Source organism: Cuculus canorus, chromosome 3 (genome assembly GCF_017976375.1).
Source record: "Cuculus canorus isolate bCucCan1 chromosome 3, bCucCan1.pri, whole genome shotgun sequence".
In the NCBI taxonomy this organism is placed as follows: Eukaryota; Metazoa; Chordata; class Aves; order Cuculiformes; family Cuculidae; genus Cuculus; species Cuculus canorus.
This window is the reverse complement of record NC_071403.1, coordinates 82,086,445-82,099,527: the sequence shown is the minus strand read 5'-3', so window position 1 is coordinate 82,099,527 and position 13,083 is coordinate 82,086,445. Positions and strand designations below refer to the sequence as shown.

General features: G+C 40.8%; 1 protein-coding gene across 1 annotated transcript in view; it reads left to right on the top strand.

Moving 5' to 3' along the window:
* JAG1 (jagged canonical Notch ligand 1) overlaps positions 1–12,381 on the top strand; it is a 35,847-nt gene extending 23,466 nt beyond the window's left edge. The window contains exons 8-26 of the mRNA XM_054063545.1: positions 372–485; positions 1,035–1,148; positions 1,975–2,088; positions 2,492–2,538; positions 3,123–3,296; positions 3,792–3,942; positions 4,447–4,611; positions 5,140–5,253; positions 5,895–6,008; positions 6,118–6,231; positions 6,356–6,472; positions 6,985–7,012; positions 7,124–7,209; positions 8,025–8,138; positions 8,364–8,473; positions 8,555–8,791; positions 9,116–9,247; positions 9,655–9,805; positions 10,424–12,381. Of these exons, the coding sequence (XP_053919520.1) occupies positions 372–485; positions 1,035–1,148; positions 1,975–2,088; positions 2,492–2,538; positions 3,123–3,296; positions 3,792–3,942; positions 4,447–4,611; positions 5,140–5,253; positions 5,895–6,008; positions 6,118–6,231; positions 6,356–6,472; positions 6,985–7,012; positions 7,124–7,209; positions 8,025–8,138; positions 8,364–8,473; positions 8,555–8,791; positions 9,116–9,247; positions 9,655–9,805; positions 10,424–10,881 (2,654 nt within the window). The 3' untranslated portion in view covers positions 10,882–12,381. The remainder of the gene's footprint in view (positions 1–371; positions 486–1,034; positions 1,149–1,974; positions 2,089–2,491; positions 2,539–3,122; positions 3,297–3,791; positions 3,943–4,446; positions 4,612–5,139; positions 5,254–5,894; positions 6,009–6,117; positions 6,232–6,355; positions 6,473–6,984; positions 7,013–7,123; positions 7,210–8,024; positions 8,139–8,363; positions 8,474–8,554; positions 8,792–9,115; positions 9,248–9,654; positions 9,806–10,423) is intronic.
* The last annotated feature ends 702 nt before the right edge of the window (positions 12,382–13,083 follow it).

The following is a 13,083-nucleotide window of genomic DNA, read 5'->3' as shown; positions in this document are numbered from 1 at the left end:
GGAAAACTCAGCTTCTGTTATTAATTATGATGTCAAGTCACGCTGCAAAGATCCAGACTTGCTTGTTCATGCTTCATCAGGAACAGTTGGTATCTCTGCACATCAGCTTTCTGCTCACCGGAGAGATCAGTTCATGTTGTGTTGTCTGGCTCTGACTCAAACAGGTGCACGTCGGTGTGTTGATGAGCTTAGCAGGGAAGATGACTTCCTGCTGGCTAGTAGCGTTTGATTCACAGCTCTCACAGGAGTGCAGTATATCAAGAGTGATGATGGCATGTCCAGAGCAGAATTGTATAGAGGGAGGAGGGGGTGGGTAGCTTCTGGTGATACTGCTGTGATTTCTACCATGATGTACTTCTGTCCCGGTGCAGCGGAACACGCATGCCTCTCTGATCCTTGTCACAATGGAGGAAGCTGTTTAGAGACGTCTACAGGATTTGAATGTGTGTGTGCGCCTGGCTGGGCTGGACCAACTTGCACTGATAGTAAGTCTTTTCAAAATTGAATTAAAAATGTGCTAGTTTGCTCTTTTAGATCAGTCTTTCTAATCCCTGATAAACTCGCAGGGCAGCCTTTTAACCTTTCCCAGCTTTAGCATTGCTTCTTAGCAGCCGTTTATACCATCGTGCACTCCCTTTTCCTTTGCATGTAGCAAGTTTTTTGTTAAATTCCAGGGGAAAGAATGGCCAGTGGCTTCTTTAAAGATGCAGAACACAGAATTTTTGTAGCATTCTGGCAAGCTGCTTAAAATAATGTTGAGAGTTTTGCAGGATCGAAATCTGACTTCCACATGCAAAAAGGCCACAGGTGTAATCTTCTTACCCTGTGCTTTGACCCTCCTTGTGCACTACTACTATTTTTAAAGGAGGCTTTTGCTGAAATCAGAGTAGACCTAGAAATTCTAAGTAGAAGTCCCATTGCCTTTCTGTTCCTCAGGGTAAGTCCTAGTAGCAGCAATCACGTATCAGATTTGTCAGTTACTGATATTGCATGTTTGGTAAGAGAGCTAAGCCTTTCCTTACTCTGCATTACAGACATTGATGATTGTTCTCCAAATCCCTGTGGTCATGGAGGAACTTGCCAAGACCTAGTTGATGGATTTAAGTGTATTTGCCCACCTCAGTGGACTGGCAAAACATGCCAGCTAGGTGAGAACTGCTTTTCTCTTTGTCCAATGTTGCTTGGGGGCAGGAGGAAGATAAATGCAAAAGGGATCATAGTCCAGCAAGCAGCAGCAATTGTGCCCTTTGTGTTAGGCACGTTTATGGCTCTGAAGCTTACAGACAGATTCTGACACATTGAGAATATTAAATGTCGGTGTTCACAGGACTGGGGTCTGGGACAGTCTCAAAGCATAGAGTGGCTTCCCTCTGTCGTCGCTTCACTGATGTGTGCTAGCAGTTGAAGGAAATAGTTAACTAAGCCAGACAGCCATACTTTAAACCATAAATGAACTGAGGTGGGGAGGGTGCATGTGTGCACCTTCCAGTACTGCCCCCACATGTATTTCTTCTTTCAGCCTGTGAGAAAGTTGCTGTATCTCTTCAGCCATGTCAACTCCCCCAGACCAAGGAGTTCACAGCTAGGTTCCAAAATGTGGATGATCTCATGAAGAATGAGCTGTCTGCATTCTTTACACAACACACTAATCCCAGTGACCAGGATGCAGCACTCCTCCCTCAAAGTGCTTAGTTATGATGGGGGGGAAGTTGCTCTTAATGAGTGGCTGGGTCATTATCTAATAATTAGCGTAGCCTGTATGTTGTAATTGCAGAGAAATTGAAAGAGACTTCAGAGACTGATGTATTACTGACTTTTGTTCCTTTGAGTCGCGCTAATCCAAGCTATATATTCTGAGTTCCTTTTAGATCTGAATGAACTGCTGATTATTGCTGTGAAAATGGGCTTTTTTTTTTTTATTCTGCCTCCGTGTCCCAGAAGCCCTGCATTTAGCTATTCACCTTCTTTTTTCAGATGCGAATGAATGTGAGGGCAAACCCTGTGTCAATGCCAACTCCTGCAGGAACCTGATTGGCAGCTACTATTGTGACTGCATTACTGGCTGGTCTGGCCACAACTGTGATATAAGTAAGTGTCTGTATCCTTGGGTTTATTAAAGGGCAGTTGTGTGTGTGCATGTATGTATACCACTGAGCTTTAAGCTGAGATTTAAGCATCAGGCAGAGTCCCAGCAGTTGATATTTTTGAAAGGGAGTAGTTGGTGTGGAATGAAAATACACAATTTTATCAAACTTATTAGTCCATAACATGGCTATATTCTGATAAAGGGACTAAAACAATGATGTGAAGTTTCACTGCCTCTAGCAGAAGAATCGCAAAAGGTTCCCACCCATTATAATAACCTTATCTCAAGGAAGGCATGCAGGAAACTTGACAAAAGGTTTATCTAGCTGCAGTTTTAGAGTGACTTGAACTCTGTATCTAGTGTAAATATATTTTTTGCCTTCTAAACATGCTAATTTCATTACAGATATTAACGACTGTCGTGGACAATGTCAGAATGGAGGATCCTGTCGGGTATGCCACATTCTTGTTTTAAATTGGTTTCCCTGAGACTTACAACAGTAACTCAAACATTTGAGTCTACACACAAATAGTGTGTAAAAAAGCAATTAGCTGGTATAAATAGTCATTTCTTTGAGATGGGGGGAGGGGCTATGTCATGCTACAGCATGTCAGGGTATGTTTATGTAGAATAGCGAGGGCAAAACACGTAAGTACAATAAATTACTGACTTTCACTGCCGGAGTCACCAGTGAATGGGCTGGTGATTGTGCAAACTACGTACTCTAAATGTAAGTACTCCACTTCAAAAGGTGGATTAACGTATCTTCCTCGGAAATGAAAAACATAGCCAGTACTAGTGTGTTTGGATGTGTGTGTTTTATTTTTTCCCTCTAAATATTCTTGCATTGGTTTAATTTGAGCTAGTTTCTTATGTTGGTATCAGACAGCATAAGAGGATATATTGTTTTTGGACTATATTCTTGGTTTCTTTTTCCCCCTCCTTTTTTTTTTTTTTTTTCTTCTTTCTTTAATAAGAACGTTTCAAGAGGGAGATAAAAAAAAACTTAACTCTAAACCTTTTTGTTCCTTCCCAGGACTTGGTTAATGGTTATCGGTGTATCTGTTCACCTGGCTATGCAGGAGATCACTGTGAGAAAGACATCAATGAATGTGCAAGTAACCCTTGCATGAATGGGGGTCATTGCCAGGATGAAATCAATGGATTCCAGTGTCTGTGTCCCGCTGGTTTCTCAGGAAACCTCTGTCAGGTAAGAAACATGGGTGAAAGGCAGGCCCTCAGCCAGCAGTGTTTCTACCAGTGCTCTGGATATGTACACTGAATGCCTTGCATCCAGTGAACCATGGTATAAAGTTGTACTTGATATTGCTGTCAGTCTGCCAAAGAAGTGCTTGATTAATATATATTGGGAGGTAAAAAAGAAACCAACAAAAAACCCTCATGGGCTGCTGAGGATTCTTCTTGTTAAACAGGCTGCAAGTGTTTGCTTGTCAGGTTTTGGTGTGTGCTAACTATTAACTTTTAGTGGCTGTTTAATATCAAGAGTGCTGTCTGCTGAAATAGCTGCAAGTCTAACTATGTGCATTATGAACAATTCATTGAGGGAGTAGATAAAAAGGTCAGATTCCACAATATCTGCCTGTTACAGTGAGGGAAAGCTATGATAAAACTTGTTTCGCTCAACCTTCCCCATCTTTTTTTCTCCTCTCTTTATTTCTCTTCCCTCTTTCTGCACTACTTACAGCTGGACATAGATTATTGTGAACCAAATCCTTGCCAGAACGGTGCCCAGTGCTTCAATCTTGCAATGGACTATTTCTGTAACTGCCCTGAAGATTATGAAGGGAAGAACTGCTCCCACCTGAAAGATCACTGCCGCACAACTCCTTGTGAAGGTCTGTGTTACCTTGCAGGTGAATGGGAATGACTGCAATAGTTTCTGCCCCTCCTCTGGCTGTAGCCATAATGCAGCTGCAGTTGGGTAATCCGTGGAGTAGCTTTTGCATAAAGGGGCCAGATTTTGCCCTGTGCCTTATGCCTCTGTCTGTAGGAGAAGATGAAGGCTATTTGTAACTATAAGTAATTTGAAGGAATGTTATGTCAATGTGGACATAAAACACACGTAGCACATATTTGTTGAATTTATTCCAGGCCACAGATGTTATCGAGCAATCTTCAGATAAGACGCAGTGATTATTTTACATAAAAACACTTGATACAGTCCTGTTGTTTTGAAGCAGCAAGCATAGTTGGGTTTACAGTTGGGCTCGGTGATCTTAAAGGTCTTTTCCTACCAGAGGTCTTTTTAAATTTCAGTGATGAATGTTTAAGTGTTGCTTTTACCTTAAGAAAACAAACAGAATGGGCAATCCTCATGCAGGCCTCTGCTTTTTCTACAGTGATTGACAGCTGTACCGTGGCAGTAGCTTCTAACAGCACACCAGAAGGGGTTCGTTACATTTCTTCAAATGTCTGTGGTCCTCATGGAAAATGCAAGAGCCAAGCAGGTGGAAAATTCACCTGCGAATGCAACAAAGGATTCACTGGCACCTACTGTCATGAGAGTAAGAGCTAAAAAGTTACTTTATTTTACTGTTTCCTACTCCTTTTTGGAAAAAGACTCCATCCTTTCTTCCCAGACTGCTTTAAGGTTTCTTTCTTGTAAGAAAGTGAACCTTGGAACTGCTATAAGTTTTCATTATCCCGCTTGGGCGAGGCAGACTGGAATTTGCTAGACCTTGGGGAAAGTTCACCGTAACAAATCTTCTGGCCTTGAATTGCATGTTTTTAAAAACTCTATGTATGCAAGGTCTGAGGTAGCTGTTAGTGGGGTTTAACAGAGATGTCAAGGACTCCTACTTGTTTTGTTTGTTTTTAGTAGTAATTGTTAAATGACAGGCTCGTTACTGTGCACTGTTCATCAGCTATGTCCCATCTTGCTTATAGCCCTTCCTCTCAAAAGGGGCTTAGAAATGGAAGTAGCACCAAATAGTCTGCAATGAAATTATGACTTCTAGTAGCTGTACTTCTGGTTTGATTTTTTTTCTTTTTTTCCCCCCCCCCGTCCTTCCCTCTCCTCCAAACTGATGCAGATATTAACGACTGCGAGAGCAACCCCTGTAAAAATGGTGGCACCTGTATTGATGGCATAAATTCCTACAAATGTATTTGTAGTGATGGATGGGAAGGAACGTATTGTGAAACAAGTAAGTTAACAATACTTCAGCATGGAGAAAGATCTCTTGGATAAACCACCAGAAAGAATGGCTGGTCCAGTCCTTAAAATGATACCAATCAATGCTGATTCAACATCAGCTCTGCTTCAAAGGCTGCAGAGGACAAAGTGTCCTCTTTTTTTTCACTGAGTCCTGGGTTTTTGAGTCTGAACTGAGCCCAAGTTATGAAACTGGGCTGGGAGTAGAACCTGGCTCTTCAGCTTTCTGCTCTGCCCTTTGGGTAACTGTCTTTAAGAAACTCTTAGCATTAGTACATACTGTTTTAGAAATGGCAAGTCTGCAAGTCACAGTCTTGTATTCTGTCAGTGTCTGGAATACGAGCAAGTACTCTGCTCCTGTGCTCAACTGATGGGATAGTTTTTGTAGTAGGCCTTTTCACTTTTTGTTTACTGAACGAGATGACAAACGAAATGAAAACAAACTGGAGGAATGTGGTGAAATAATCTTCATTTATGTGACAGCCTTTAAAGCCTTAAAGTATGGACTTAAGTGTTTAATCCCTGATTGAAACACAGACCAATATTAGGGATGGGACATTCACTTTCGAGCATGAAGTGTTTGTCAATTCTGTAAACACTGCTTAACCTCTTTTCTCTCCTTAATTTATCTAGATATTAATGACTGCAGTAAAAACCCTTGCCAAAATGGAGGAACTTGCCGAGACTTGGTCAACGACTTCTTCTGTGAATGTAAAAATGGGTGGAAAGGAAAAACTTGCCACTCCCGTAAGTTCAGCATTACCAAAACACAACAGGCGTGCTCTGTTAGGCTGCTTAAACTTGTGCATTGTATTAAGAAAGCTGTGGTATCAATGATAGTTTGGATTCTCCACAGGTGACAGCCAGTGCGATGAGGCAACATGCAACAATGGAGGAACATGTTACGATGAGGGGGACACTTTCAAGTGCATGTGTCCTGCAGGATGGGAAGGAGCCACTTGTAATATAGGTAAATGTCCTGCACAATCACCAGGAAGCAGATGTAGCACTGAATCTGTGACCTCAGTTTTTCTTCTTGGCTCAGTTTTGACGGCTTGCTAACAACTTAGTGGCAAATCTTTTTTCTGTTACAGCAAGGAACAGCAGCTGCCTGCCAAACCCCTGTCATAACGGTGGTACCTGTGTAGTCAGCGGGGATTCTTTTACTTGTGTCTGCAAGGAGGGCTGGGAAGGCCCCACATGTACTCAGAGTAAGTTGTCTCTGCTTGAACTTCTCCAGAGTGTTGCATGATGAGAACATTAGTTCATCCTGTCGCCCCAGGAGTCAAGATTGAAACCAGAAGTGAAAGCTTGTTTGATGTAGGCTTTAGCATCACCTGAATCTTTGTTTTTAATGACTTTATGTGATAGAGCCTTGACCTGGGCATGAGAAAGTTGCAAATGAGCTAAGTGGAGACAGATGTTGTCTTGTTTTTTCCCTGCATTCTTTTTCTACAAGCAGCTCTGTCTGCTTCCATGTTTTTTTTTCCCCGTTAGATTCTTTACAAGGATCTCTTCCTGTGTACATGTGTTCCACAATGTAGTTAACAAATTTTGTGGTAGGAGCCTGGAATCAATTTAGTAGAGAATTTTAGCATATTTTTGTTGAAGTTGTGCTAAGAGTAACTTGGGAATCAGGGGAAGTTTGATCAGTCTTTGCTGACAGTAGAGTTGTATTAGCTAAAGTCTGCATATTTAATGTTTGTCTGTCTTTGCTTTGCAGACACAAATGACTGCAGTCCTCATCCTTGGTAAGTTTCATGTGTTTATCTTTCATCCTTTGCTTTTTTTGTTGTTTTAGAATTCTAGATTCCTTTTATCTGTAGCAGTGTTTTAATGTGCATAATAACTTTTCTTTATAGTTACAACAGTGGCACTTGTGTGGATGGAGACAACTGGTACCGCTGTGAATGTGCTCCAGGCTTTGCAGGTCCTGACTGCAGGATCAGTAAGTGTTTCAGTGGCACTCTGCCTTGATATTTTTTTTTTAATTTTTTTTTTTTTTGTCTTGCTTGGATCTCATTGCAAGGCGGTCGTGTTAATTGCGTTAATTGGTAGATCAAATAAATGATAGATGTCCTCTGTTGTCTGTATCCATACCCAGATCTGTAGCAGATTTGGGGAGGGCAGGAATTGCACAAAAAATGAAAGAAATCCTAAAAGTCCACGCAACTAGGGCGGAATTCTCTTGGTTCGGCTGAGTGGGCAAAATGCCCTTCAGGGCAGTCTTGTCAGATAGAATGTGTTTGTGTGGCATAGGTGTCAGCCAGCCAAAACCCTTGTCAATTAATAATCCACCTACACGCCCTGAGGTCATGTATGTACTTCCCTGTAATTTAATAATAATTACAGGTAGGAGGACACTAACACTTTTTTTTTAGTAACAGCCATGGAGATGGAAGTTTCATAGTAGCGATACAACTGGAAAGGGGTTTAGTATTGTCATCAGTTGAAGATGGGAGACAACACTAGAGTATGTCAAAGGAGAGGAAGTGTGTTTGTGTGAGAAGGAATGTGTCCTTGCCCTTGAAAAGCTTAAGTAGCCACAGGGGTCAGGTTTTGATCTTTGTTAGTTCTACACAGCAGAAACTTCAAAGAACTTGCTCCAAAATTATACTGTTCCTGCTAATAAGAATCTGTCTCTGAGTAGGCACTAGAAAACAAACTTAAAGCTCTAGTAAGCAAATCTCTTGTATGCTTTTCTGACAAAAAAAATGGATACTAAAGAGTAACTTTTTTAATTTCCTCTCCTTCTCATCATAGATATCAATGAATGTCAGTCTTCACCCTGTGCCTTCGGAGCTACGTGTGTAGACGAAATTAATGGGTACCGTTGCATTTGCCCACCAGGTCGTAGCGGTTCAGGATGCCAAGAAGGTATTCCATATGTCATAGCTGGTCATAATCCTCGTAGCAATGCCTGTATAATTGCATGTTAATAGGTTTGTGGTTGTATGTTTTTTTTGGAGGGAGTTGTTTGTTGTTTCAAAGCAAGTATCTTTATTGAAGGAGCAAACTTACCACTACATTTAGATAACTTAGGAAAGAGGGTTGGTCACTCTTCCCATTTTAAGTTAATAATTCCGTTGAATTTCTCTTCAGTTACAGGAAGGCCTTGCATTACCAGTGTTCGAGTAATGCCAGATGGGGCTAAGTGGGATGATGACTGTAACACCTGTCAGTGTTTGAATGGAAAAGTCACCTGTTCAAAGGTATGGCTGTGCTGTGGTTTGGGTTATCCTGTCTTGTGTTGCATAACCAGTAGTTACTTACGGGTATTTATTTCTTTCTAGGTTTGGTGTGGTCCTCGACCTTGTGTCATACATGCCAAAGGCCATAATGAGTGCCCGGCTGGACATGCTTGTGTTCCTGTTAAAGATGACCGATGTTTCACTCGCCCTTGTGCTGCAGTGGGTGAATGCTGGCCTTCCAATCAACAGCCTGTGAAGACCAAATGCAATTCTGATTCTTACTACCAAGACAACTGTGCCAACATCACCTTTACCTTCAACAAAGAAATGATGGCACCAGTAAGTAGCAGAACATAGCACATTACACTGCAGCACGCATGCACTTGCTTCCCAGAGCATGAAGCAACTCTTTTTGACTTCTAAAAGTACAGTAAAAGTTGACACTTCATTATTGTCTAAGAAAACAGAAGGTATAGAAGGATTAATACAAAGTTCTACCCTAAATTCTTTTGTGTCCAGAGAAGAATAAATGCTGATTTGGGGAAATTCCACCTTCTTTTCCCTTGAACACTTATTTCTTGGCAAAAAACTCATTTTTTTCTATCTATGTGTTCATGTGCGTATATATTTTTTTAAAAAATCACCTATTTTTGTATCCTCCAGGGACTCACCACAGAGCACATTTGCAGTGAATTGAGGAATCTGAATATTCTGAAGAATGTTTCTGTTGAATATTCCATCTATATTACCTGTGAGCCTTCGCACTTGGCAAATAATGAAATACACGTTGCTATTGTAAGTATTCCTGGAATATTTTTAAATGCCCTAATTGTTTGGATATGTGTGCAACATATGGATTTCATAAAAATTGTAATTCCTGGCTTTGTCAGCACTTTGTGTGGTTTAGTTTCCACCTCAAGTCCCTTTAGGAACAGAGAAGAAATCCTGGTTACGTGTAAAACATTTCTCTGTTCTGCTCTCTTGAGCACTGCTTCCAGGAGGTTTTGGCTGTCTTTGAAGACGGGGACAAAAATTCTGCATGATCGGTTTCTGCCCGTAGCTGGGCTCTTTGTTTCTGGTTTGTTTTATAAGTATTAAATATACTGAGAGCCTTAACTGATTGATTGTGAAAGTTCATAAATAGCAGATCGCCCACGCATCTGATCTGGCATTTGGCACTAATTGTATGACTTCTCCTGTAGTCTGCAGAAGATACAGGGGAAGATGAAAACCCAATCAAAGACATCACTGATAAGATTATTGACCTTGTCAGTAAGCGTGATGGTAACAACACATTAATTGCTGCAGTTGCGGAAGTCAGAGTACAACGGCGACCAGTTAAAAACAAAACAGGTAAGCTTTCTCCTTATCTCTGAAAACTTGCACACTTGCCATGAGTAGAACAGCCTTTCAAAGCAGGTGAAGCTTTTCTCGCTTTTGAGATTTGGAGCAAGTCTGAGAATCTCTGCTTCTTGGCCCTGTTAGCAATAAGGAGGCTTTGCACTTGGATCCTATTTTTTTTTTTTTTTTTGAAAAATAAAAACAAAAAAGTTCTGAAAATGCTGTACAACAGCAGCCTGACCAGTTGAATGGGCTGCTACCCTTCAGCCCTCTTCATGCAGAAATAAGGCAGCAGAAAGCTGGTGAAGCTCTGAAAGCTCCCATGTAGTTACCTGGCAATGCCAATGTCCCAATGCAATGAATGTAGCATTAAGGTCGGAAGTGTCCGTTAGCTGTCTGCAGAGCGCCAGGCGTGTGCTGACCTCTGGCTGCCAGCCATCAGTGGAGACGGGGAGAGGAAGGACGGGAGCGGGTATGGAGCCAAGTGCCCCAGGGCCAGGAGATGTTCCTCCTCGGTTTCCCCTGTGAAAAAATAAAGACTTAAGAACTGAGGTTTGTTTTTCTTTGTAGAAAGCCTTGACTGGAACGCTTGGTTTGCAGCAGGGGTAACGGGTCTCATGTCTCTTTCAGATTTCTTGGTGCCATTACTGAGCTCAGTCCTAACAGTAGCCTGGATCTGTTGCCTGGTAACTGTTTTTTATTGGTGCATTCGAAAGCGCCGAAAGCAGAGCAGCCATACTCACACAGCGTCTGATGACAACACTACCAACAACGTGAGGGAGCAGCTGAACCAGATTAAAAACCCCATTGAGAAACACGGAGCAAATACTGTCCCAATTAAAGACTATGAAAACAAAAACTCTAAAATCGCCAAAATAAGGACACACAATTCGGAGGTGGAGGAAGATGACATGGACAAACACCAGCAGAAGGCCCGATTTGCCAAGCAGCCAGCGTACACTTTGGTAGACAGAGATGAAAAGCCCCCCAACAGCACACCTACAAAACACCCAAACTGGACAAATAAACAAGACAACAGAGACTTGGAAAGTGCACAAAGCCTAAACCGAATGGAGTACATTGTATAGCAGACAGTGGGGTGCTGCCATGCAGGGCCTTTAAATGTCATTATAAAGGCACTCAAGAGCTTGTAGTTCTTAAACTGTTGTGTAATATTTGAGTCTAAGGCTATTATTTACTTAGAATCCCTGTGTTAATTTAAGTTTTGACAAGCTGGCTTACACTGGCAATGATAGTTGCTGTGGTTGGCTGGAATACCAAGTGCTGCATTTCACATCTATGCAAAACTAGTCAAAAGTGCCCTCGTATAAATTCAGCTGTAGCTGATGCATCATGGAAACGTTTCATAAGGTATTACATAGCCTTATTACTCTTCCTTAGTGTTAATTTTTTTTTCTGCCAGATGTCCTGATTTATACAGTTTCTTTAGAATAATGCATTTTATTTATATTTATTGAATTAGAGTTTTTTGTATATTGGTTTTATGGTGACGTACAACTAGTTCTGTATTTGAAAGTGCCTTTGCAGCTCAGAACCACAGCAACTATCAAAAATAAGTTTATTATTTATTTTTTTATTGTATTTTCATTGGGGGCGGGTGGGGGGAACTTGTCAGCAGTTGCTGGTAAATGAAGAATTTAAAGAGGAAAATGTGTCAAAAATAGAAGTTTGTATAGATATGTAAATAATTCTTTTTTATTAATCACTGTGTATATTTGATTTATTAACTTAATAATCAAGAGCCTTAAAATATCATTCCTTTTTATTTATATGTATGTGTTTAGAGTTGAAGGTTTTTGATAGCATTGTAAGCTTGTGGCTTCTCTATTTTGAACTTATTTTCTTGTTACATGTTGCCTATATGCCAAAACTAAGGTGTTCTAAAATAGTTTATTTTTAATAGGATGGGCTTTCATGCCTTGATGCTGGTTTTTGTACAATGTCAAACGTTTGCAACACCTTCCATAGTATCACTTTAAGACTATTTGTAAGTACTGACTGAGGCAGTTTAGATAATTAGACTAGAAAATTTTTTTTGCTGCTTTAGACTTGAAAAAACGAGTGATAGGCAGATAATCTGCTAAGAAGCAGTTTAAGGGAACAAAACTGAGCTATTACTTTATGTAGATGAAATGTGAGTGGTTGCATGTAATTAAAATATCAAATTAGCGTGTGAAGTTGGAAACACAGCAATCTTATTTTGTAAATTCTGATTATTTTTCTCTCACCATGAATATGTAATACTGAACCACTTGTAGATTTGACTTTTTTTGTAATCTACTGCATTTAGGGAGTATTCTAATAAGCTAGTTGTTGAATACTTGAACAGTAGAATGTCCAGTAAGATCACTGTGTAGGTTTGCCATAGATTACACTGCCCGCCTTAACAAGTGAGGAAATCAAAGTGCTATTATGACGTTTAAGATCAAAAGGCTTATAAACATAGTCATCTCGGTGGTTAACCATCGAGATCATGAAGATACTTTGTATTGTGATATTAGTGTTATATGAAAATGCATCTTTGATGTGTTGTTCCTGGCAATAAATCTTGAAAAGTAATATTTATTAAATTTTTTGTATGAAAACATAAAAGAGCGTGGAGATTATTGAGCATGGAGGCACTCCCAGCTGGCGAGTTGTGCAGAAACAGGGGCAGGTGACAGGCCATGTTTCCGAGACCAAATAACTGATTTTTCTGGAGTCAGTTTTTCGTTAGATTGATGGCACGTTCCCCTCTCTGGCTCTCAATCTAGCAGAAAGGGTGTGAAAGCAGCGTGTCCCCTCTGTGTACTTCTGAGAGGAGGAGGAGGGAGGAGGATGTGACTGGATTGTGCAATGAGGCTAGTTTGCATAGGCCAATGAGCTACCACCAGATAGTAACCAAATCTAAGTAGCTAGGCAAGATCCAAACTGCTGACCTGGGTGGGAAAGGAGCCATAGATGACAGTGATCTCTCATGGGCAGAAGAGCTTTATGAAGCATAAGATAAACTTAATGTTAAAACATTCAATGCAATGGCTTTCCATGCTTAACTATTGCAGCCCCTCCCGCCTCAGAGGGGCTCTGCATGGCAGTATGGGTCAGCTGTCTAAGCGACTACTTTTCTTCTAGCACCATTTCCTGATGAAGCTGCACATTTGTTTAGCATAAGGCACTCATACAAATCCGAAGGAACAACTAACAGCATGTAACAAACTCAACTGAAAAATACTATAAAATATGGTCAGGTGGCTCCTTGTATTTCAGCTCACACCAACCCACTACACTGT